Source organism: Castor canadensis, chromosome 7 (genome assembly GCF_047511655.1).
Source record: "Castor canadensis chromosome 7, mCasCan1.hap1v2, whole genome shotgun sequence".
Classification (NCBI taxonomy): domain Eukaryota; kingdom Metazoa; phylum Chordata; class Mammalia; order Rodentia; family Castoridae; genus Castor; species Castor canadensis.
This window is the reverse complement of record NC_133392.1, coordinates 153,272,096-153,294,759: the sequence shown is the minus strand read 5'-3', so window position 1 is coordinate 153,294,759 and position 22,664 is coordinate 153,272,096. Positions and strand designations below refer to the sequence as shown.

The following is a 22,664-nucleotide window of genomic DNA, read 5'->3' as shown; positions in this document are numbered from 1 at the left end:
TAAATGTGCCCCGCCCTAGGAATTCATTCCTTTACAAATATTTATTGAGGGGCTGCTGTGTGGTCAGCCAGTGGGAGCAAAATAGCCATCGTCCCTTGCCTACAGCTAGCAGGGAGAGGTCAGATCCAGTGGGCATCAGGATTCTGACCTCAGTCGGGTGATTCTGTGAAAATTCAGGATGTCTTTCATTGGTCTGGGAGCACTTGCACCCAACCAATATTAACAAGCCACCTTTGGCTTTTGTTCAGTATGTGAAGTACAAACAGCATCTTGGGGGTTTGGGGCTTTTTTTTCATCCCAGAAGGACATGCCTCAGGTGGCTGTTGTTAATAACATATTTGGTCTTCTGGCCTCTTGTGAGTTCGGCTAAAGTGAAACAGTTTCACCCTGTGATATGATTAAATGTGAATCTGTAGGGCCAAGGGAACGAGACTCTGAGCAGGTGTGAGCAGCAGTAACTGGATTATAACCTCCAAAATTTGCCGAGTGCTAAGAGTGCGTCACCCACTCCCAAACCCTGTGTCATCTCAGTCTCACTGCAAACCTACACGGTAGGCACTGTTTGAGGTGTAGGTGAATTCAGAGGCTCAGCGAGGTTTAGTAACCTACACACAGGCACAAAGCCAGTGAATGGCAACAGTGAGACTTGAACCCACATGGCTCAAACCTAGCGCTTGCGCCCCTCACCGCTTTGCTAAACAGTCACCTATGCTCGGAGTTGGTGCTGCTAGGGACACCCAGGAAAGTCAGCAGCAGTTGCTTCAAGGACTTCTACATTCGTCGCTTTTTTTGTTTAATTTTGTTTGTTACATACATAAATCTAATCATGTACCTGATGCCAGGAGTACCAGATGAAAGGATGCTGTTCTATCGCCTTGAGCACGTTACTAAGAATTTTAGAGTTAGAGGGGGAGGGAGTGGAGACAGGAGGGTTAATAGAAGTGACCTCTCATGTTCTACATCATAGCAAGATAACTATGGTTGACAACTAATCGTGTAGTTAAAATGGCTAATGGAGAGGACTTTGAACGCTCCCAGAACAGAGAAATGCTAAATGTTTGAGGTCCCGTATGTGCCAGTGGTTCTGATCTGATCATGGCACATGGTATACAAGGACTGAACTGTCACACTGTGCCCCATAAATTATATCATGTGTCAATTAAAAATTTAGAAAAGAAAGTGGATGGCAGTGAGAAAAGAGGCAAGACAGATAGGTGCATGTTGTATATAGAAAAGGAACATATCAGGCATGGCTCAAGTGGTAGAGCTCCAGCCTGGCAAGGACAAAGCCCTGAGTTCAAATCGTGGTTCTGCCAAAATATATAGATATAGATATAGATATAGATATAACCAGGAAGCATAGAGGGTGTGTCCTGGACAACACATGCTATTTCCTCTTGCCAGGAGGCTGGCAATGAGAGACATTCTTATGACTGTGAGGGGCTGGGAAATGCCTTGTGGAGAAGATGGGACTTGATTTTGACTGAGAAAATGGTGGGGTTGGTTACACAAACTAGCAGGCAAAAGAAAGTGTCTGAGCAAGCCCGTGGAAATCAGACTTACTGGGGTTATGTGTGAAGAGTTGAGGTCGTCAAGGCCTGGGAAGAGAGGTGACAGCTGGCTGGTGAAGGTGGGTCGGGTTGAGCAGTGGCAAGAAGTTGAGGGGACATGTGAGTCCATGTTTGGGGGAGGCAGACCTTTTCCTGTGGGCGATTGTCAATCACAGAGAATGAGAGTGGAATGGGCTGTGAACGATGGATGACAGGAGAAAATGGATGGTGAGGGAACCAGGGAACTGAATCTAGCTATGGGACCAGTGTAAGGGGGCAGGTCAGGAGGCAAAGAGACAAAGTGAGGGGGGCAATAAAGAGGGGGATGAGATCAGACTTGGGAGAATAAGCACCAGCAAGATCCGCAACTCAGGCACTGGGAGAAAGAGGTGAAAAATGCTCTAAAATTGATGGTGGTGATAGTTTCACACTCTGTGACTGTACTAAAGCTATTGGATTATTTGCTTTAAAAGGATTCGTTTATGGTGCATGAATTACCTTTCAGTAAAAAATGTTAATACAGTGATGAATGTTGTAAATTGGGAATGAGGAAAGAATAGGAAAACAGGAAATCCTGAGGTGCTGATCCTGCTGGTGCCTGAATTTCCTATGCTTGAGAACAGAGTGAGAAAGATGTTAAGGGAAGGTCAGAAGAGACCCTCCTAGAATATCAGCTGTATTTTTTAAATCTACCAAGGACTGCCCAGCACACACAAGGTCCTGGACTTGATCCCCAGCACTGCAAAAACAAAAACAACCTCAAAACAAAATAAAACTCTTTCGAGACACACTTCAGTCTCCCAAACAAGACTGAGGATCAAGGCCCAGGGCAGCCGGTGGAAACACCACATTCTGCACATTCCCTCCGTCCTCCCTCTCACAGCTGGGCTGTCTGAGCTGCATGGGTGGACGGTGAGGTTGATGCAAAAGGGCTCCTCTTACACTCTTGCAAAATCAAGACAGCTCAGCTGACGGCCCTGAGTCCATCAGCCCTCAGCTACCCATTCAGTTTCTAGCTGATGACTAGTGCTTCCCCACCACCCCACCACCCCACCACCCTGCTGCTCTGCTCTGGGTAGCACTTCCAAAACAGGTCAGGTGTTTGTCATCTGAGGCCAGGAATATAAGCAGTCATCCCTAGAAGGTGGCCTTTCCTACACAACTCCAGCTCCCACTGAGTTCCAGGAAAGTTATCACAGAGGTGTGATTCCAGGCCACCAAACTGAACTCATTTCCTCTTTTACCCAAGAATGGCATGCTCTTCGTCAAGAACAAAACGGTCTCCCCAAGTTGAGTAATCCTTGTTGAGGTCGCAGTCAGCAGTCTGTACTTGACTGCTGAGTCCTTGTGCTTGTGGGGAGCAGTGAGCTGATTCACTTCCGTGAGCCCTGAAAAGCGTAAGGATGGTTCATCTGCACCCACGGAGACTATGAGTGGCTGGGCTCAGCAGACTGGCTTGTTGCCCTGTGGAGATGACAGGCACTGGAAGGAGAAAATAATGGCCCTGTTATCAAGTCCTGCGCTGACTCAGGACAGCTGCTTTCTCCTGGCTCTGTGTGAGGGCTGTGAAGGAGCAGGCTTTCAGCTGGGCAGCGGAGGGCAGGTAGGGCTTGGATGGGCAGTGATAGCACTGGGAGATGAACCTGTAGGTGCCCTTGGCCGCCCAGCCTCACACTTCTGCAGGAGCCACAATCACGAGCAGCGTCCGTCTACTCCAGCCCCTTCTTTAAGGAGTAGGGGCTATGAGTAGAAGCCACACAGGGTGACCGATTGCTATGAAGGCTGCTGCAGGGCATCAGAGCCTGGGTGTGGGGCACTGATGGATGGTGATATCTCATCCTGGCATCGTCACTTGCCCATTCCGTGGGCAGCTTACGGAGCCTCTGAGCCTTGCCATCCTCCTCTGAAAAACGTTTGCTAGACTGTTGTGAAGACCAAGGGGAAGTACGTGGCACTGGGCCTTGCACATTCTGCAATAAATTCAATGAAAAGGAGCCACTACGCAGCTCGTAGCACATGGAGAGTCCTAGAACTAAAGGCAAAGCGGACGCAGAAGGTCTCTGTTCCTTCCCCTCTCAGGGGAAAGAGGATGGCTCTGGTTGGCTGTCTGGTATTATATCTTATGGACCTTATGTCCTGCCCTTTCTACTTGCCCAGTGACTTCATGTGACACCTTGCTACTGAAAAGAGAATGGAGTCCCATTGGTCTTTCTCCCTCCCTCCCTTCTTTGCTGGAGGTGGAACCACGGTCTCTCACTCTACCCCTGAGCTCACCATAGCCATCTCCTTCCCTTTTGCCCATGTACAGCTGCAGAAACTTTCAAAACCTGTCTACAACTTTGGGAGGTGACACAGAGCGGTCAGCCCACCCAGAATCCAAAGGGGACTTTGGGCACTGTACATAACTGCTTTCCCCTGAGGTCAAACCTTAATTTTGACAGCAGCTGCTGACACCACCTGAGGTCCTCAGCATTGACATGCCTCTCTTCAATTTTCTTGAAGAGGCGCATGTCCCAAATCCTAACAATATGCAGTCAATTCCTATCTCATTGCTGGCCTCAGCCTGAGGGGCTGACAGGACCTGTCATGGGGGAGGACATCTTTAGGAAGCAAACTGCAAGATGATGAAGTTCAGCCTCATAGGTGTGTTGTTTTGTCTTCATCTGTGCCATTCCCTTCTTTAGGGAAAGTTATTTACCGTCTCTGGAGTAAAGGCCAGTGGGCAATGACAGGACTTTTATAATCCAAGGATAATTCACAAGAAATTAACTATTTGGCTATAAATATCTTGCACAGTCACTCAACAAACATCTACCGAATATGTACCATAGCACCAAACACTGGCAATATGGAACAGTGTGCACTGTAGATGGTGCAGTGCACTTTTGGAGGAAGTGAGTGCATTTCTGTAGTGCACAGAGTGATAGGGTACTACACTTCTAGAAGGCTTGAGCCTTCTAGGAGATGCCTAGATTAATCAAGAGCTGCTTAGAGCTCGGTGTGGTGGTAAATTCCTATAATCCCAGCACTAGGGAGGCTGAGGCAGGAGGATCTTGAATCTGAGGCCAGCTTGAGCTACATAGTAAGATCCTGCCTCAGAAAACCAAAAAAGTTGCTCTCATTTTCCAGGACCAAACTTTTGATCCAGTAAACAATTTACCAGGATACACAGAAACAGTGTGTGTGTGGCAGTGGGGGGAATAACCCATTGGCCACATCAGTGATTGCAGTGACCTCCCCCATGACTGCAGGAGCCGAGGGCAGCCAGCTCTGTTCTAAGGAATGACTTTCTTTGTGCAAAGGAGCCTTGAGAAGTCAAAGGCTAGTGGCTGCCTCAGGATTCCAAAGTAAAGCTTCAGTGCAAGGTCAGCAGCTGGGCCAACCTCGGGAATCCCAGAAGCAGGTGATAAGTTGAGGCAGAATTCCAACACCTTCCTCCTGGTTGTAGAAACCCACCTCATGTTAACTCAGAGGCTAACTTTGGGGCCTGTTTGAACTGAGATGAAGGACTGTGCAGACTCTGGAGTTGCTTGGTGACCATGGTGGGTGGTCAGCCTCATGCTAGAAAATGGGGACTGTTGTACCTGCCTACAGTCTGAGGTATGTTCATTTTTAGGCAATGGGCACTATTTTGAGATATGATAGAAAAATAAGGTGCAAAAGCCTATGTGGAGGCAAAGGAACAGAGTGGGTAGTTGGTTTTTTGTTTTGTTTTTTTTTTTTTTTTGCTTGTTTTGGTTTGGTTTTTGTTTTTTTTTCAGAATGGACTTTGGTGTTAGTTTAGTTTTTTGAGGCAGGATCTTGCTGTGTAGCCCATCCTGAGCTTGAACTCGTGATCCTCCTCTCTCTGCCTCCTGAGCACTGGGATTACAGACATGTACCACCATACCTGTCTCAAAATAGATATTTTGCTGACTCCTCAAAATTATTACTTTATCTCAAATGGAATTGGGAGGCAGTGCTAGAGTTTTTTATTAGTTACCCTGCCATTTCTTCTATAGAGGAAAACCAGAACTTTGTAGAATACGAAGAATATATTTTTTTAAATAAAAGAATTCTACTTTTCCCCATGGCCACATTAGCTACCCATCTTCAAAGGTCTGCTTGTGAACTGAGACACTGCAGCAGCCCGGGGTGAGAAACTACCAGGCAGCATGAAAGACAGCCTTACTCTGTGGACTGACACCACAGGTAGTCCTTGAAGAAGCGAGAGGGTGACTTGGCTTGACTTTTTTATTTTTTAAATCAACTTTACCATTTAAAGATAAAACACTGTGGACCATGCTCCTCCAGCCAGTGGATTCTGAAATGGGCCAGCCCCTCCCCACATGGAGGTGGGAACAGTGAAGGTGGGACCTCAACTTCACGGATGGAATCCTCATCAGTACAGGGCAGCCTACTTTGGTTGGTAGAACCATTCCTGCCTGAAATGTTTGCCAACAGCTGTAAAGATGGTAAAGTGAATTCTTAGCTCTGAACTGTGCGTTTTTTTCTGATTGTCAGCAGGCAATGACTTGTAGGCTGCTGCTGACTGCGACCTACCCAGTTCGTTCCACCCCACCACCACCAACCTGCCACTGTCACCTGGGCAGAAATCGTCTATGCAGTCTCCCTGCTTTAATCTAACCCTGGCACCTTCCCCAGTGCACACTTCATTCTCATGCCACCCAGAGGGGCCTTACTTTCTGGGACTCATGTGACTTCTTTCACCTGCTCAGCATCTCCTGGCTTGCTTTCAGGTTCGAATGAAGTTGAAACCCTTTCCTTACACAGCTCTGGCAAGTGACCCGCTACACCTCCCCATCTTGTTCTTACTGTTTCCCTTGTCCACCTCACTTAGCCATGAGCACCTCTGCTTACCCAGCATGCTGTGCCCCAGACTCATTTTTGGATAGTGAGCACCAGCAATTCTCCTTCGGGGGGGGGGTCACTTCCCCAATGTCTGCTATGTGCCATGTACATTAGGTAATGGAACACTGAGATAAAACAGCCTTAAGATCTCCTGGGACAGGCAATGAGTGAAAATACTCTGTGTGGCAAATGCTAAGTGCTCAGGTGTGCATGGGAACATGGTGGGGAGGAGGCGTCCCCCAAAAAGTGCCGAGGAAGCACAATTTAATATTTTCGTTATTGGCTTTGTTCTTGTGAGCCTTACCCCACCCCAACAGGACTCGAGGGCATGAGACCAGAGACCTGACTTGGTTCACTCTGTCTCCATTGCTCAGAAAGGGCTAGTAAATATTTCTTAAATAAATACAAGTGCTGGGAGCAGAGGCTGGAGCGAGGGACTTGCTCACAGATGTTTGTGTGTATGGCAGAGGGTGCTGTGGTCAAACCCAGGGCCTCACAAATGCTAAGCACGCTTTTCCACTGAACTACACCCCAGCCAGCTACACAATCACGCTCCGATCTTGATCATGGCTGCTGCCTGTACTTGCACAGGCAAGAGGAGAGCTGCCACTGAAAGTCAGATACCTTGTGAGCAAATCAGCCCCTGCTTCTAAGCTGCCACTTCTGAAGGTCTACGTTCTCCTACATTTTTCCTAGAAAGGGACATACCTGAGGAAGTCAAGATTTTGTCCAAAAAATAAGAAGATTAGAGTCTATGAAAGTGGGATTTCATGAGACCAGTGAGGTGCTGGGGGAGGCTATGACTTCCCACATGAGAGGATGAGGCTGAGGACAGAAGAAGGGTGTGAGGACCTGGGAGGCAGACACAGGCTGCCCAGAGATGTCAAAAAGAGCTCATCTGCCTCTTGGTCCTGTGTTGGTGAGCCCACCACACACAGTCTAAACATGAACCAGGCGAACTCTGGCAAGTCATTTGACATGTGACCTTGCTGAAGAAAACATTCTGACTTTTGCTAAAACAGCGAGGGAGACTATTGGAGCCTCCTGCAGTAGGGGACCTTGGGGTAGGAGAGAAGTTGGGCTCAGCTCTGCATACAAAGACGAACCAAGGACAAGAATGAGGGGCCATGGATGAAAATTACCACGAGGGAACTCAGAGTGGGCTTGTTGCTCATTCAGCCTGGCAAGATTCTTGCTGAAGCATGTGGGAGATGTGGTCCCTGTTCAGACACAAGCGGCAGGCGGTCCTCTCTGCAGTGGCTCCCCAGGGATTCTGCTAAAGCAGGACTTTGCAGCCACAGACACAGAAGCCAAGGCGAGGCCTGGTGTAGAACAGGGCTTCCAGATCCTGACTGAAGTCTGGTCAAGGAGTGAGTCTTTGATTTCAGTCTTGCCTGGTAAGTGGGGACAACGGTGCCAGGCAGTCCCTCCATAGGGCTGTTGTGAAATGAACCCACATTGCTGTGCTCGTGAGTGAGGGGGAGGTGGTGGTGGACCTGATGTGTTAGGTGGATTGTACATCATTGTGCATAGTCGAATCCTGGGGCAACCCCAGCACACCTCTCTCTGATTGGCCCATCCTTCCTCTGCACTCTCAGCACTGATTCCAGTCATATCCTTGCCATTGACTTAGCTTGTCACTGGTCAATGATGTGAGGAGGAGAGGCTCTCAGAAGAGAGCATGGATTTAAGAATGAGTTCTGGAGTGTGTGAAGACAGAGGCCTGTGCTGTAGGATAGTGGGCGATGGCCTGGACTTGAGCTCAGAAGTTTCTCTCGTGACTATGACAGACTTTGGGAGAAGGGTGTCACAGCGAGAGTCACTTTTGAGGCAATGGGGAAAAGCAGATTTAATAGGGTAATGTTAATCTTTTTAGAGGGGAATCAAATTACAATTGTATTCCACTTAAGGACAGGGACATGTTCTGATAAATGCATTGTTTGGGTGGGTGCCACCTACACAGACCTAGATGGAACAGACCAATGACTGGCATGGCCTTTTAAATGCAATCAAGAGACATACTAAACACAGCTGGGCAGGGTGGCTCATACCTGTAATTCCAGCTGCACAGGCAACAGAATTAGGAAGATCATGGTCTGAGGCTAGCCCAGGTAAAATTAGCAAAACCCTAACTGAAAAACAAGCTAAGGCAAATAGGATTGGAGGCATGGCTCAAGTGGTACAGTGCTTGCCTAGCCAGTGTGAGGTCCTGAGTTTCATCCCTAGAAAGAGACAGAGAAGGAGAACACCTTGTATGCAGCAGGTGTAACCTGGTATTCTCTTTACAGCAAATTTTTACTTTCATTTATGTAAATAAATAATTTACTTTTAAAAGTAAATTTTTACTTTTTATTATTTTCATTTAAAAATAATAAATTTTTTAAAATAACTGTTAAAATATAGTTGTGTATGTTAGTTATACAAAGGGGTTTCACTGTTTTTCTTTCTTATCCCCGCACCCCTTTTTAAAACAATTGTAATGGATTTCATTATTGTTTTTTCATACCTTTGAAATTGGCGCTGGTGCAGTCTGTGACCAGAAGATCCTGGTTTTTGTGCTCCAGATGGAAGAATCCAAGCAGAGCACGTGGGTGGGGTGAGGAAGGGTAGCTTTATTGAGAGAAGGGGAGAAACTTGTTCTCCCACGTGAGCAAAGGGAAGGAGAAGCAGAGGGTACGGTGGGTGCAGGTGGAGTCCGCAGGCTGACAGAGTGTGTTTTTTTTTTTCAGGTGCCTTTAAAACCTACCCTGTGGGAGGGCAGGCCCAGGAGGTTCCCACCCAACAGTGAGCGAGTGGGGAGGGACATGGGTGATTCCCAGCCAGGTGGGGGGGGGGGTCTGGCCCATCCCCCGGCAACCTGCATGAGCTCCAAACTTTTCCTACTTCTAGCCTGCCTCACATTTCATATCAACTACTTCGATGACTTGCAGGATGTGCCGTGTTTTTATCCAACTGGCAATGCTGCAGGTATGCATACACCAGCCTCACCACTGACACACTGACACACTCAGGAGAGTGTGGTGCTGTGGCATTGTGACTAACAGTGTTAGTAGGCAACAGGAAAAGTTCAGCTTTATTATAATCTTCTGGGACCATGGGTGTTGTAGACTGAAATTTTGCCACTATCCTTGTATTTTATATAATACTTCAAAGTAAACACAGACAAATAAAAATGTTGAGTGTTTGAACAAAACCATAAGCAAACAGAAGTGACTATTTACAGTCTGGAGGAAGGCCTTCTGAACATGGAGTCAAAGGGAGGAAGAAACTGACTGAGCTCATCTTTTGCAAAAGAGACGCAAATGCCAACAAGTAAAAAAAAAAAAAAAAAATCAGGCTGCAGCGTCAACCCAAAAAATAAATTCTGAAGATGCCAAGACCACTAGAAAATTGCAAGAGGATTGGGGTACCATAAGAGAAAAATGGCCACAGAGAGGACATTCCTAATGGCTAACTACCAGATGAAACACTCACCACTGCAAACCAGAGAAATGCAAATAAAACCAAAGAATTAAACACATATTCAAAATATTTTTATTAACAACTTTAGACTATTAATTACAACTACAATAATATCCTGACTTAATATTGATATAAATTCTAAAAAAAATTTTAAGAACTGCTATCCCATAAATGTGTGTAAACCTAAATAATTCTTTTTTTCTTTTCTTTGTTTTCTTTTATTTCCTTTCCTTTCCTTCTGTCTTTCTTTCTTTCTTTTTGGAGACAGGGTCTTGCTTTATAACACAAGCTAGCCTTGAACTTGAGATCCTCCTTCCTCTGCCTCCCAAGTGGTAGGATTTCAGGCCACCATTCCCAACTTGAATAATTTCTTTAGCGATATTAGACTTTAATACAAATACAAGAATCATTAATAATTAGCACTTTCATACAATACGCATTGCTTACATTGGCTTTCAAAATTAGAACTTTAAGATAACATTGATTTGTTGTATTATCTACTCCCAGGAGGTATAAATTTTGGTCTGGCCTTTTAAAGAATAACAACAAAAAAGTCTCAAAGTCAATGCATTAGGTTTCTACTATATATGGAAAGTTCCATTGATTCAGGCCCCATGTTGGCTGAGGCTGGGTGTGGCAGGAAAGGGTACTCAGGTGACCATGAGTGTTTACAGATGGTTCCAGAACTCGCCTGGCAGGCTAGGCCGTGCATATTGGTTGTGCTGGTAGATTCTTCCCCCTGTTTTTACACAATGGCTTTGTATGAGCACATGTGTGTATCCCTGTGTGTGTGTGTGCTTGTATGTGAAGACGATAGTACATGATTTGAATGTCACAAGTAAAGAGAAAAGGAAGGCAAATGCTGGCTGGAAACTCGGCAGCTGGCCCAGGAAAGCCTTTGGCCAAGATAATAAGAGAGACAATTGAGGATTTCTTGCTAAAGATCAACTTTCCCATGGAGCAGAAAGAACGCTGGAGCCACAAGACAAAAGGCACGCATCTTAATCCTGGCTGTCATTCATAAAACACTCTTTGTCTATTCAGAGCGATTTTAGTACTTGGCTCTGTGGGCCAGGGTAGAAAAGAACAAAAAGGAATTTTTATAGAGTTACACTTGCAATGAACCCAGCTTTCTATGAAAGAATTTGAGCCAACTTCATTTATACTTTTTAAAGCTTCAAGTTAAAGAAGCCATAGTGAATGGTTTTGCTGAAAGTCTCCAGGGAACAATTTAAAAATTGATGATTTGTTAACTGATTTCAAACCAGGGATGGAAGAAAAAGATAATTGGATGCTTAGTTTTTAATGAGGACCACTTGCCTGGCTAAAGGGTATTTCCCCTTGAGCTCAATAAATACATTAAACACCTGTCAACTCCAGTCATAAATACTTATGGAAGTCAGTCACTGCCCTCACCGCACCCCAGCAAATGACGCAGAGTGGATGGGGACAAACTATTTGCTTGCACTGAGTTATCTGCCTTAAGCCTTTTCCCTAGCCAAGATTTTAGAAAATGAATGCATATGCTCTCAGAAGCCAAGGCTAGGGAACTGGGATAGGACTCCAACTGCAAAAAGGAGGCTCAGCAACATGCCAGTCTCCTCCAGAGGCCTCCTCCCTCTAGACGTCAGCAGAGAAGCTGTGAGCAAATATTTACCAGCAGTGCCTCTGGCTGGGCTGTCTCAGCAGAGAGGAAATAAGGCATCTTAAGCAAGCATTGGATTGCCAATCCAGCAGCTCCTAGATACAGTCCAACATCTGCTCTTGAATTGCACAAGGACTTCTCCAAGCACCCCTCCCCCTGCTCTTAGGATGCCTGTGCTAGCTCATTTTCCAGCTGTGTTTAGTCATGGAATTTCCAGAACTACTCCAGGAGTGGAGCCATGGCCAATGAGTCAGATTTTTAACTCGTGAAAAGGATTATGTGTTAGGAGATGACGCTTGGGCACACAGTCACGCCTAGTCCAGATCATTGCGACAGAGGTGGAAGAGACGCTGTCATTTACAATGTCCCCATTTTAGCCCATCTGTTTTCTGTTGCTATAACAAAATACCAGAGACTACACAATTTATAAAAGAGTAGATGTCCAAGAGCACGGCGCCTGCATCTGGGGACAGCCTTCTTGCTATGTCACAGCATTGCGAGGGCATCATGTGGCAAGGCCGAGGAAATGTGTCAGTTTAGAGCTCCCCCTTACTAAGCCACCGGTCCCATCCTGGGGGCCCCACCCCATGACCTCACCTAGTCCTAATGAACCCCCAAAGGCCTTACCTTCACCTATCACTAACATATGGATTTGGGGATTAGGTTTCTAATACATAGGGCCAGGGGGAACAAATTCAAACCCTAACTAGCTGCCGTGGTAGAATTCCACCTGCTAGCCCATCCCAGCAATCCCTTGCTCCACTGGAAACCTTTGTCCTTGACACCAACCAGTCATCCACCCAAGTGCTACTACAGAAGAATCAGAGCTGGGGCAGGGAGGTCAGTAAGTTAAGGTCTTGGTACCTCGATGCCTGTAAGTCTATCACAGATCCTCCTGGAGACAATGACCCCAACTATAAAATAAGAAGGTGACCTACTGTTACATGTGGTGTGAAATGTGGGCTGGTGTCAAGGGTTCTTGCCTTCACAGGCGGGAGAACTGGCTCATGAGGCAGCTGATTGACTTGTGAGACAAGGCTGGTACACGAAGTAGGATTTATTAGAGAGAAAGGAAAGGCTACATCTAGAGAAGTGCAGCGGAGCCTGGAAGCCAGTGGCTCCCTGCTCAGGTGAAGGCTGGGGCTTTTTATGGACGTTTTAACTCTGGGTTAGGGTAGGGGTTAGGTGGGCTCTTTCCATTGTCCATGGATTTGCATGTGGGCTCTCTTAGATGAGCTGGTCTGTTTGCCCCTTATTGGGGGGTGGGGGGCGACAAACAACCTTGAGAGCATTCTGTTTATCAGCCCTGTGGCAGATTTATGAGACCCTGTATCTCCTCCTCAGGGTGCAGGAGTGCAGATTTATAACTACTTCTCAGGGTGCAGGGCCCACAGTGCTGTCCATGGGGGATGGGATACTCACTCACTCGCCTGTCCTTTAGGTCCCCATACCCAACAGTACATCTACGAGGTCTGTAGTCAGAGCCAATTGCCAAATCAGCCAAGTGTGCAGCAGCCTCCACACTAAATGGACAGAGGGCTTTACTTTTATTTTATTTTAAAATTAATTTAATCTTTTTTTTTTTTTTTGGTGATACTAGGGTTTGAACTCAGGCAGGCAGCTCTACCACTTGAGCCACTCCACCAGCCCTTACTTTATTTTTAAAATTAATTGATCAATGTTTTGGTGCTGGGAATGGAACCCCACCAATTAGCTGTACCCCGGCCGCAGGAGTTTGATTTTAAAAAGGTAGAGACCCCATTTTTGGACATTGCAATTCCATGGGTTTGCTTAGGGCCTGGAAAAGGTATGTGTAGAAATTTTTTCCAGGTGATGCTTTTAAGAACATTTCCAGGTCTAAGTGATTAATTCATCATATAAAATGTACCAGGGAGAAAAGGAAAAACTGCACATGTCCCACGCCAGCCTGGATTGGTGGGGTCCCTGGGAAGGGGCTAGCTGTCTTAGCTTGCTGGGTTTCCATTTTCCTTTCCTTCACATTGGAGACAACCAATTGTTGCGTGTGCCAGAGGCGCCACGAGGACTGTGGTTTGGTTTCTGGCACTGTGATAAGCCAGCAAAAGGACCAAAATTAAATAAAATCCCTGAAAGAAATGGCGAAGAGGATAATGTGACTATAGATGGCCAGTTCTGTCTCCCACACTCCCTACCTTAAGCCCTGACGTGTTTTTCTTCTTCAGCTGTCATAGGTGGGCTAGAAGATGACATTGTGACTCCAGGTGCAGCAGGTGGCATGGTGACCCCAGGTGTAGAAGACAACATAGCAACCACAGTTCCTACTGGAGAGCCCAGTGAGTCTGCTGGCCCGACACAGCTGGTGAGAATCCTGGAAGGAGGGGAATTTATTCCAATGTCATGTCATGCATTCACATACAAGGAGATAGATGATAGGTAGAGAGAGAGAGAGAGAGGTAATGAGAGAGCAAAATTGAAGTAATAGAGAGCTAGATGAGAGAGAGAGAGAGAGAGAGAATACACTTTTGTACAAAACTAGCATGGGCCACTATACAAAGGAGTAGTTGCGTGGCTCACTACAGGAACTACTTCTCAACTTCATCAAGTGAGGAGGCAGCTGGTGTGCCGATCACAGGCACTTGAGAGAAATAGAGCAGAGCTTCCCAAACAAGTAAAGGAACCAGGTTTTAAAATTCACAACCCAGTACAGCACAGTTTTCCATACAATAAAAAGTCCTTTTGCACGTGTGGCAATGTCATAGCTCTAAGATCCTAAAAATGTATTCTCAGTTTCTTATATCACTATAGGTGAGTGATAAGCACAGACTAGAACCAGGCACAGACTGCGCTGGGATAGACCACGTGGACTCTAAACAGACACGCATCCCAACCTGATGAATTGTGATTGTCTCCTGTTTTAAAGCACCTGCCATAGGCAAGGCAAGATGCCAAGGTGCTGGGAGGAGTGGAGGGGGTGGGGAACCACAGCCTCAACCCTGCAGAGGCTTACAAACATTGGGAACAGAACAGTGTTCTGTTCAGTGCCTGTGGCACCACCATACCCTTGCTTTATCTACTTGAGTTCTATTGGCCTTTCTGACCTTAGAACGCCAAGCTTGTTTCTACTTGGGTTTCTGTGCTCTCTCTGCTTAGAGCACTGCCCCTTCCTTCCATGGCTGACTTTCTCATGATTCTCAAGTTCAATGTTATCTCCATAAGAAATTATCTAAAGTAATCCCACCCCCAACCCAGGAGTTACTCTCTAGCCCTGAGGTCCATAAGAAATTATCTAAAGTAATCCCACCCCCAACCCAGGAGTTACTCTCTAGCCCCGAGGTCGGCAAATACCCATCAGATGTGGCCCACAGATGTTTTTGTAAATAAAGTTTTATTAGAACACATTGGCCATCCAGTGTTGAACTGTCTTGCAGCATTTCCACATAACAGCAGAGTGAGTATGGTCTGCAAAGTTAAAAAATTTAGCAATTTGGCCTTTAGAGAAAATGTTTGCCAACTATAAATCTATTCCAGTCTAGTTGATATTTTGTTCAAAACACTTGAAGTCATTTAAAATTATCTTTTGTATTTGTTCATATGTTCAGTGTCCATACCCTGCCATCCAGCCCTGGAATGGAAGCTTTGGGAGGGTAGGGTAGGCTAGGGAATCTCCATTACTCGTATTGTATCCAGGGCCTCAGAACCATGCCTGGTACTCTTCAGCATGTGGTTTTATTGTGATTAAAAGAAAAAAAAAGTGCAAATGCCAGTGCTCACACCTGTAATTCTAGCTACTTGGGAGGCTGAGATCAGAAGGATCAGAGTTTGAGGCCAGCCTAGGTAAATAGTTCTAGAGACCACATCACCAAAATAATCAGAGCAAAATGAACTGGAGGAGTGGCTCAAGCTGTAGAGCTCCTGCTTTGCATGTGTGAAGCCCTGGGTTCAAACTCCAGTCACACTAAAAACAAAAACACAGAAGTAAAATTTTCCATCTTAACCATTTTAAGTATATAGTTCATAGTGTTAAGTACATGCATATTGTCAAACAGATTTTCAGAGCTTTTTTATCTTATAAAACTGAAACTCTGTACCATTAAACAATAACTCCTCATTCTTCTCTTTCCTTAGCCCCTGGCAACCACCATTCTACTTTCTGTGTCTATGTCTTTGACTTTTCTAGGTGCCTCATAAGTGGACTCACACAAGAATTTCTTTTTGTGACTGCTTTATTTCACTTTGCATAGTTCATGTTGTCAGAATTTGCTTCCTTTTTAAGGCTGGATAATATTCCATTGTACATGTATTCCACATTTTGTTTATCCATGCAACCATGGATGGATGCTTGGGTTGCTTCCACTTCTTAGACAGCCTGATTTGTCATTTGGCCACACATCCGGAAGTGCGATTGCTGTGTTTGTCATTCTGGGTTACTACCACACATTTCTCCATGGCAGCTATACCACTTTACACTCCCACTAATTGTGCAAGGGTGCCAATCACTACACATGCTTGACGACACTTGAAATTTCCTGTTTGTTTTTTTAATAGTATTTATCCTGGTAGAAGTGGGTTGTATCTCATTGTGGTTTGATTTGCTTTCTCTATTCATGATGTTGAGCATCCTTCTTTGTGTTTGTTGGCCATTTGGATGTCATCTTTGGAGAAATGTCTGTTCAAGTCCTTTGACCCATGTTTAATTGGATTATCTGAGATGGCTTTTTTTATTATTTTCTTTTATTTTTGAGTCGTAAGAGTTCTTGTTGGTTTTTGGTTTTGTTTTTCTTTGTTTTTTGAGGCAGGGTCTTTGTAGCCCAGACTAGCCTTGAGCTCAATATCCTCCTGCCTCAGCCTCCCCAAATGCTGGGATCACAGGTGTGTGTCAGCATGAGGGACCCCATTACAGGAATTCTTTACACCCCTATCAGATACATGATTTACAAGTATCTCCTCCCTTTTCATTAGCTGCCTCTCTACCCTGTTGGCGTGTCCTCTGATGTACACAAGCTGCTAAGTGACTGCCTGTGCTCACTAGTACACCTGTTAAATGCTACCTTAGCACTGGCATGAGCTTTGGGATCAGTAGAATTTTGGGATCTTCAAAATGCTGGCAGACTTTTTTGTATGCTAATGGGTTGGCTAATAGCTGACAGCCCCTAGGTAGCTTCAGGATTGGGACTGGCCACCAAAGACCAACGTGGTATCAGACAGTTGGAACGGTCAGACACACCCACAACATCCACGGAGGAGACAGGGGTCAAAGTGTAAGTTGAAGTTGCTCACCGTTGGGCAATGATTTAATCAGCCCTGCACATATCTCCTTAAAAACTCCAGACAGAGTTCAAAATGCTTCTGGATAGGTCCCTGGAGGATGGTGCCTTGAGCAGGCAAGGAGGCTCTGCACCCTTTCCCACACCATCTCACCCTGTGTATCTCCTCGTCTGTATCCTTTGTACTATTAACTATAATAAACCAGCACATGAACAAACAAACAAAAAAAGTCCTGCTCTGTCACTTAACTGCTGTGAGTCTAGGTACAAATGGAGACTGGCTACCACTCTCCTTGAGGGAGGGAAAGCATTAAAGATAATGCAAATATGTACCAAATAAATGTTGCAGGGGAAAAGTGGTATTCAAGTTCAAGGGAAAGAAAGAATTAAAGCCTTGTGATCCAAAGTTTTTGGAAGACTTAAGAGCCCAGGAAGTCTGCACGCCAAACATTTGGGATTCATTTCTGGAGCAGATCTGGTTTTATACCTGTCTGCACCCTTGCTGTTTCTTTTTGTTTGTTTTCTTATTTCCACCCAGAGTTTGTGCTAACATGTTTTGTTTACACCAGGAAAAATCTTTTCCTGTTCTAAGTCAGACTGTACATTTTGAAACATTAACCCTTATTTTCTATTTTGCCTCATTTACATTTCTAATAGGTGCCAAGTGCAGAGAGTACAAAAAACACTCACATTGAGGATGGGCCAACCCCAGGCAGCTCAGTCCATATTCACAAAGAAAGTCAGAGCCCCACCACTCCACACATGGCAACCAGTCACTCTGTGGATAAGAAGACGAGTCACCCCAGTCAAGGTTGGTCTACTTTTGTATAATATGTACATCCCAACAGCCTGTGGACAAAAACCATAAATCAGTAAGGGACAAGAGTGAATTCTGAACCAAGCTTTGTGTGGTGGGTTCAGAATTCAATTCATAAATTGTTAAGTCAAATTTAATTTATTGAGAAGCTGGAAGTATCTCTCTACCTTCAATGATAACTAGTAATAACGCTCCTCCTAGAGTGAGCGAATTGGCTCCTGGTGTTCGGTTGCTGACCCTACACTTACAACTTTGTGTGGACACCTAAGAGCATGAAACTCATCCAACCCATGTAAATCTTAATAGAGTCCATCTAATGTTTTCCATCTTACATAAAGTTTATAGCTGTACAGGGGGCTAGAATGGATTTGGGGTTGGGTTTGTTAGTCACAGTTGGCACCTGCAGCAGTATGGTGGAGAAACCAGTGGGACTTCAGGGTTTTTGCCATGATCATGAGATTTCAGCCATCACAGCTGAGCACAAGGAAAGATCATGCTCAGCTTAGCCATGGATAGAGATCACTCCTATTTTTAGAGATATCTTAAGAAAAATTCACTTATTTGATTTTTCAGTGTGCCTTATTTTGCTAGTAGGAGAGAAAATGACCCAATCCTCCAATAACTTCTTGTTAACTTGAGGCGTTTTCTATGAGTCATTTCATCTCGTTAGACTTTTATGTGCCTGTCTCTAAAATGAAACCAAATATAAAGATTGCACCTAAAGCAATAGTTCCCAAACCAATTGTCCATCTAAACACCTAGAAAGTTTTGTTGTTGTTGTTGTTGTAATGCTAGGATCACAGCACCCAGGTAGAGTGCTAAGCAAGTGCTCTACCACCACACCTGTGGTGTTCACTTTTGTTTGTTTCTTGAGATGGGATTTTGCTATGTAGTCCTGGCCAACCTCAAATTCATGATCCTCCTGTCTCAGCCTCCCAAGTATCTGGGACTACAGGCACATACCACCATTCCTGGCTAGAAATTTATTCTTTATTATTTACTACATTTCTGGGCCCAATTGCCAATCTAGTTTTAAAAGTTCTACAGCACTTCTGAAGATGAATGCTTTTAGATCCAGGTGTGATGGTACGTGCCTGTGAGCTCAACACTCTGGAGGCTGAGGCAAGAAGAGCATGAGTTCAAGACCAGCCCCCAGCTACAGAGGAAGACCCTATCTCAAAAAAACGAAACAAAACAAAATGCGTTTATATCTGTATTCCTATTTTCATAGCAGTATTATTCACAATGGTTGTAATATGGAAGCAACCCAAGTGTTCATGAAAGATGAGTGGATAAATAAAGTATATAGCCATAAAAAAGGAAGGAAATTCGGACACATGCTACAGCATGAGTGCATCTTTCGTGTGTGTGATACTGGGGCTTGAACTCAGGTCTTGCACTTGATAGGCAGGTGCTCTACCTCTTAAGCCATGCCCCTAGCTTCGTATGAGTGCATCTTGAGGACATCATGCAAAGTGAAATAAACCAGCCACAAAAGGTGACAGGTAAGAGTCTACTTCTATAAGGTGTCTAACACAGCAGTGTTGACAGAGAAGGAAGTAGAGTGGTGGTTGCCTGGGGCTAAGGGAAGGGACGAATGAGGAGTTATTGTTGAGTGAGTGTAGAGATTCAGTTTTGCAAGATGAAAAGAGTTCTGTGGTCTGAGGATGTAGCTCAGTGCATGCATGAGAGAGGGGAAGAGAGAGAGAGAGAGAAAATGGACAGACAGAGACAGACCAAGAGGTCTGTGAAAGAACAGTGGTGACAGTTGCACAACAATATGCAGGTACTTAATCCCACTGGACTGTACACTTAAAATGGTTAATAAATTTCACGATATGTGTTTTAACCACAATTTTTTAAGGAAAGCTTTATAAAGTGCCTTTTTTATTCTGTTTTTTCTTACTTTATTTATTTTGTGTGTGTGTAGTGCTCTGGATAGAACCCATGGGCTCTATCCATGCTAGGCACGTACGCTACCACTGAGCTGCACCTCCAGCCTTAAGTGCTTTGAAGTGAAGCCAAAGGGTAACACCAAACAGAACCAACTAAGGCTAAGCAAGAAAAGAGTAGTCAATCCCAGTGATCATTGGGGTGCATTTCAAAATTGTAGAGAATTACTCATTTGTCATATGAGTTGACAGCTAGCTAGCCACATGGAGCAATCCATGATGAACATTCATTCTTCCTGTCACACCAGGACAGCTCTTTCTATGCCTTAAAAGAAAAAAAAAATCTCAGTTACCTGGACAATACTCTTTATTCTCCATTCTTGCCCCCTCACCACTTTGCTTCAAAAAGTGTGACATGGGGCACATCTCCATCTCACATCACGTTATCCCAAGATGGCACTATAAGCACTTGGTTTTTAAGAGGTAATTTTATTAGGGCAGGAGATGTCCAGTTCTTCCATGGAACGCCCAAGTGCATTGATGTTTACACACATGACACATGCTCATGGTCACAGTCAGTGTAATTGGAGGGAGTAGGGGGGGTGGAATCCAGGACTAATAAGCTCTAAATTAGTGAGGAGTCTTCCACAAACTTACTTTGTTTTTGATAATGCATTTTCTAACCATTGATGTCTTTGGTGGTGATAATGGATTTTGAGCCTGGAAACAGCAGCCACCAATGAGGACATGATAAACAAATGGCTGGCCTGTCTCTGCTGGCAGTTGGCTGCCAGGGTTGGCATTCGGAAGTTGATTCAATGACATCTTTGCTCTGGGAATGCTGAAACCCAGCATCTTCCTATTATTTTCCGTGGCAGAGTGGCACTGTCAGCTTGTGCTCGTGTAAGTGTTTCAGAGCCTGAGTTCATGTCCATGCAGAGCTCCCAGACTATGCAGGGGAGCTAGGTTCTGGGTTCCTGCCCCGGGGCCATCTTGGAAAGGTATGTCTTTTGAGCAGAGCTTTGGCACAAAAGGGATGGCTTATTTCAAATGCAATCACTAGAAACAATAAGAACCTTTCACCTGATGGTGGGCTGGAGTGTTGAGAAAAACACCTCAAACTCAAACTCAGGCTCCTTTTCCTGCTCAGCACAGATCACTTCTGACACCAGAAATGTGGGGGCTACCTCCCACCCCAGCACCAAGCAAGCAATGAATTCTGCAATAGGCACCATCTAGGGGTCCTCCTGTCCAGTTCAGTTCTGACACTATCTACCTAGAGTTGCCATCTGATCCCATAGGTGTCTGGGTCCCTGAGGTTGCTGCCCTCCCCCATCCCCCTGCACCAGTTGCCCCAGGTTTGAGCCCAGCCTGAGCTTCTTACTAACCAGCTACAAGTCAGGATTCCCACAGCTGCCTCCTTAGATCAAGTTCATTTGCCTGAGCAGCTCACAGAACTTAGGGAACCCGCTTACCAGTTTATTGTAGAGACTATTGCAGAGGACACAGATGCAGCAATGGACAGGATGAATGCGGTAAGGGGAAGGGGGCAGAGCCTCCATGCCCTCTCTTGGCACTACCCTTTAGGAACTTCTATGTGTCCAGCTGTCTTGAACTTCTCCAAACCCTGTCTTTTTTGGATTCAATGGAGATTTCATTGCATAGGCATGATTAAACCATAACAACCATGTTATAAAGTGACTGAACAAAAAGACTATACGCTAATGCTAATAGACTGGAAGGGAACCCAGTAAGCCTATCTGTTTAGATGCATTCTCTGTGCAGCATTCCTTCCTCCAAGGCATGAGGCAGGACCCTCTGGAATGAGGAGGGTCTATGACCTGTTATTGGACAAGGGTAGGTCATAGAAAAGCAGGGAAAGATTAGTTTCTTATCACTTTTTTCTTCCTTCCTTCCTTTCTTCTCTCCCTCCTCCCTCCCTCCCTTCCTCCCTCCCTCCTTCCTTCCTTCCTTGCCTCTTCTCTTGTAGTGCTGGGGATTGAACCCAGGGCCTTATATTGGTCACGCTAGGCAAGCATTCTACCACTCAGCAGCACCCTCAGCCTTAGACTTTCTCTGACCTGCCTTGGGAAAGAGGAATTCTATTTCCTCTGGCCTACATTGGGGAGGGTATTATGAGCCAGGAACCAAGTATGAAAACCAAAAGCCATATATCATAGTATCACAGCTAGTTTTATCTTTGATTAGGGAGGCTATTAGTTATCTAGGATATTTTGACAGCTGTGAGCTAAGATCCTAGCAAAGGGCCCATTATTCACCTCTTTCCAGTTTCTCACTAGATCAGTACACCTTGGCAAATAAACTCCACTTTGAGGAGTTACAGACTCCGTATATAAACAGGATAATGGGAGAAACAAAACAAAATATCTTCTGTGTGTGTGTGTGTGTGTGTGTGTGTGTGGTACTGGGGTTTGAATTTAGGGTCTTGTACTTGCTTGGCAGGCACTCTACCACTTGAGCCTCACCCCTAGCCCACACCTTTATTTTAAAGTAGGAATTGTGTGAAATTATCTAAAAGAAACTCACAATGGTAAACGCTCATATTGTAACTATTGGGCTAGATTTGAGGGTAGCTAGAAGTCGTAAGGTAACAAAAGCGTAAACACAGAGGGTGTATTCTCATAGAGTTTAGCTGCCCAGTGACATCTGAACTTGTTTGCCTAAGAAGAATTATAAATAGAAACCACAAGACCTGCTCTTCCCAAATAGAATATTCTCCCAACAATTAAAAGACTAACACAAGCCATCGTCTTCCATGATCTTGACATTGAGCAGTCACAGCTCTGGATTCTTTGCTACCGTAATCTCTGAAACCTTTTGATAATTTGTTTCACATCGCTGTGGCTTGGTGTCCTTGATTCTGCTTTGTAAATTGAACAAGAAAAAAATACTTCCCACAAAGGTATTATTAATGCATAGGTGTGAAATATTTATAAATTTGATAATAACAGAAAGACAGATCATGTCAGAGCTTGCTTACAAACCCCATATCCAGTTTATTTAAGAAATTACCCTTTTTGCATGTTTTGCTTAGGGTAAATTCATCTTTTGCCAACTGTTAAATTATAGTTATTAAATCCTAATAATTCTATATCATTACATTTTTCTCTTCCCAGACAAGGTGGCTGAAGAGACACAGATAACAAATAAGAGTGGTATGTGAGATTTTGATATCATATGTGG

General features: G+C 44.9%; 1 protein-coding gene across 2 annotated transcripts in view; it reads left to right on the top strand.

Moving 5' to 3' along the window:
- Positions 1–22,664, top strand: part of Pdpn (podoplanin) — a 30,957-nt gene that overhangs the window by 4,496 nt on the left and 3,797 nt on the right. Inside the window, exons 2-4 of one of the 2 annotated variants that reach the window (XM_020187908.2) lie at positions 13,710–13,846; positions 17,409–17,562; positions 22,598–22,636. In XM_020187908.2, the coding sequence (XP_020043497.2) occupies positions 13,710–13,846; positions 17,409–17,562; positions 22,598–22,636 (330 nt within the window). The remainder of the gene's footprint in view (positions 1–13,709; positions 13,847–17,408; positions 17,563–22,597; positions 22,637–22,664) is intronic. The other variant, XM_074081305.1, reaches the window with a different exon arrangement.